Below are 1,858 nucleotides of genomic sequence, written 5' to 3' on the forward strand. Positions count from 1 at the left end.
CCCAGGGGTGACACAGCCCTGGGGGTCCCTGTCCCTGTCCCTGTCCCTGTCCCTGTCCCTGTGTCACCCTGGCAGTGACACCCCTGCACCCCTGATCCCTCTGGCCCTGGTGGTGACCCCTGGGCCCCCAGGACCCCTGGGAATGACCACGGGGCCCGTGGACCCCTGAGCCCCCCGGACCCCTGGTCCCTCTGAGCCCCCCTGGCCCCGGCAATGACCCCGGGGCCCCCCAAGTCCCAGCCCCGCCAGGCCTGGCCTCGACCCCCACCCCAGTGCTGGGGCCCACCTGCTGCCTTGCGAGGCGGCGTGACGTCACACCAGTGACGTCACCGCACAGCACCGCCGCCGACAGCGCCCCCTTCCTGTTCCCGGGGAAACTGCACCCCCTGTTTCCGTGGCAACAACACCCGCACATTCCCGTGGCAACAACCCCACCCCATTCCCACAGCAACAGCATCCCGTTTCCATGGCAACAGTCCCCATCCCCATGCCAACAGCTCCATGTCCCCACGCCCTCTGTCCCCGTTCCCATGGCAACAACACCCTCACATTCCCATGGCAACAACACCCTCACATTCCCATGGCAACCCTCTCTCGTCCCCGTGGCAACACCCCCTCATTCCCATGGCACCCCCCCCCCTTCCCACTCCCGCATCCCGATTCCCACGCCCACACCCCCAATTCCCGCGGTAACAGCCCCCCCTGGTTCCCATGGTAACAACCCCCCGATCCCACAGCACCTGTACTCCCCATTCCCACGGTAACAGCCCCTCCGTTCCCATGGTAACAGCCCCCCCTTCCCATGACAACAGCCCCCGTTCCCATGGCAACACCCCCATTCCCACGCCCACAGCGCATGCGCCGAACTCTCCCCGCCTCTCCCTCGGCCCGGACTACATCTCCCATCACCCCTCGCGGCCCGGGCCGCTCTAACGGCGCTGGGCCGCTCCGCGGACTCCATTTCCCATCGCACCCCGTGGCACGGGGGTGGGGGCGCGGGCAGCCCTACGGCGGCCGGCGCGGGCCCGGTCTCGTGACGCGCGCCGTGCGCGGAGGCCAAGATGGCGGACGAGGAGGGCGAAGCGCGGCCGGGGGCGCGGAACGGGGCCGGGGAGGGACCCCCGGGCGGGCCCCGCGTCGTCCGCATCGTCAAGTCCGAGTCCGGTTACGGCTTTAACGTCCGCGGGCAAGTGAGCGAGGGCGGGCAGCTGCGCAGCATCAACGGCGAGCTGTACGCGCCGCTGCAGCACGTCAGCGCCGTGCTGGGCGGAGGGGCCGCCGACCGCGCCGGGGTGCGCAAGGGGGACCGCATCCTGGAGGTGTGAGTACGGGGGGGCCGCCCACCCACAGCCCCCCGGCACCCGGCCCCGGGAACGCCCCGCGCACACACGGACACACCCGGGGAGGGCGGGCGTGGGGGTCCTGAGGGGGCTCTGAGGGGGCTGGGCGGGGATGGGGGGGCCCTGAGGGGTCTTTGGGGAGGTTTGGGGGGTGCTGAGGGGGCTGAGGGTCCCTTGCTGAGGGTGTCGTGAGGGGGGGGTGAGACCCCCGGGCCCTGGGGCGGCCTCGGGGGCCCCGCGGGCGGCTGAGGGCCCTTTGCTGAGGGTGTCATGAGGGGGGCATGAGCCCCCAGCCGTTGTTGGAAATCTGGGGTGTCCTGAGGGGGCTCTGAGGGTCCCTTGGTGAGGTTCTTGTGAGGTTTGGGGGGTGTTGAAAGGGTCCTGAGGAAACTGAGGGTGAGGAGGGTTGGGACCCCCGGCCCGTGATGGGTTTTGGGGGGTCCTGAGGGCTCCGCGGGTCCTTTGGTGGGGGTTTCGTGAGGTTTGAGGGGGAAATGGGGGGGTCCTGAGGGGGCTGC

General features: G+C 70.6%; 1 protein-coding gene across 8 annotated transcripts in view; it reads right to left on the bottom strand.

The window, feature by feature from the left end:
- The window catches only part of LOC121660498 (Fc receptor-like protein 4), a 5,875-nt gene extending 5,445 nt beyond the window's left edge, over nt 1-430 (bottom strand). For 7 of the 8 annotated variants that reach the window (XM_042019867.1, XM_042019866.1, XM_042019865.1 and 4 more), the window contains exon 1: nt 287-430. In XM_042019867.1, coding sequence (XP_041875801.1) covers nt 287-415 — 129 coding nt within the window. In that variant the 5' untranslated portion in view covers nt 416-430. The remainder of the gene's footprint in view (nt 1-286) is intronic. The other variant, XM_042019868.1, reaches the window with a different exon arrangement.
- Nucleotides 431-1,858: the final 1,428 nt, after the last annotated feature.

The sequence above is a fragment of the Corvus kubaryi genome, unplaced genomic scaffold (assembly GCF_017639235.1).
Source record: "Corvus kubaryi isolate FWS band 111438036 unplaced genomic scaffold, C.kubaryi_AGA036_p1.0 36334, whole genome shotgun sequence".
Lineage (NCBI taxonomy): Eukaryota > Metazoa > Chordata > Aves > Passeriformes > Corvidae > Corvus > Corvus kubaryi.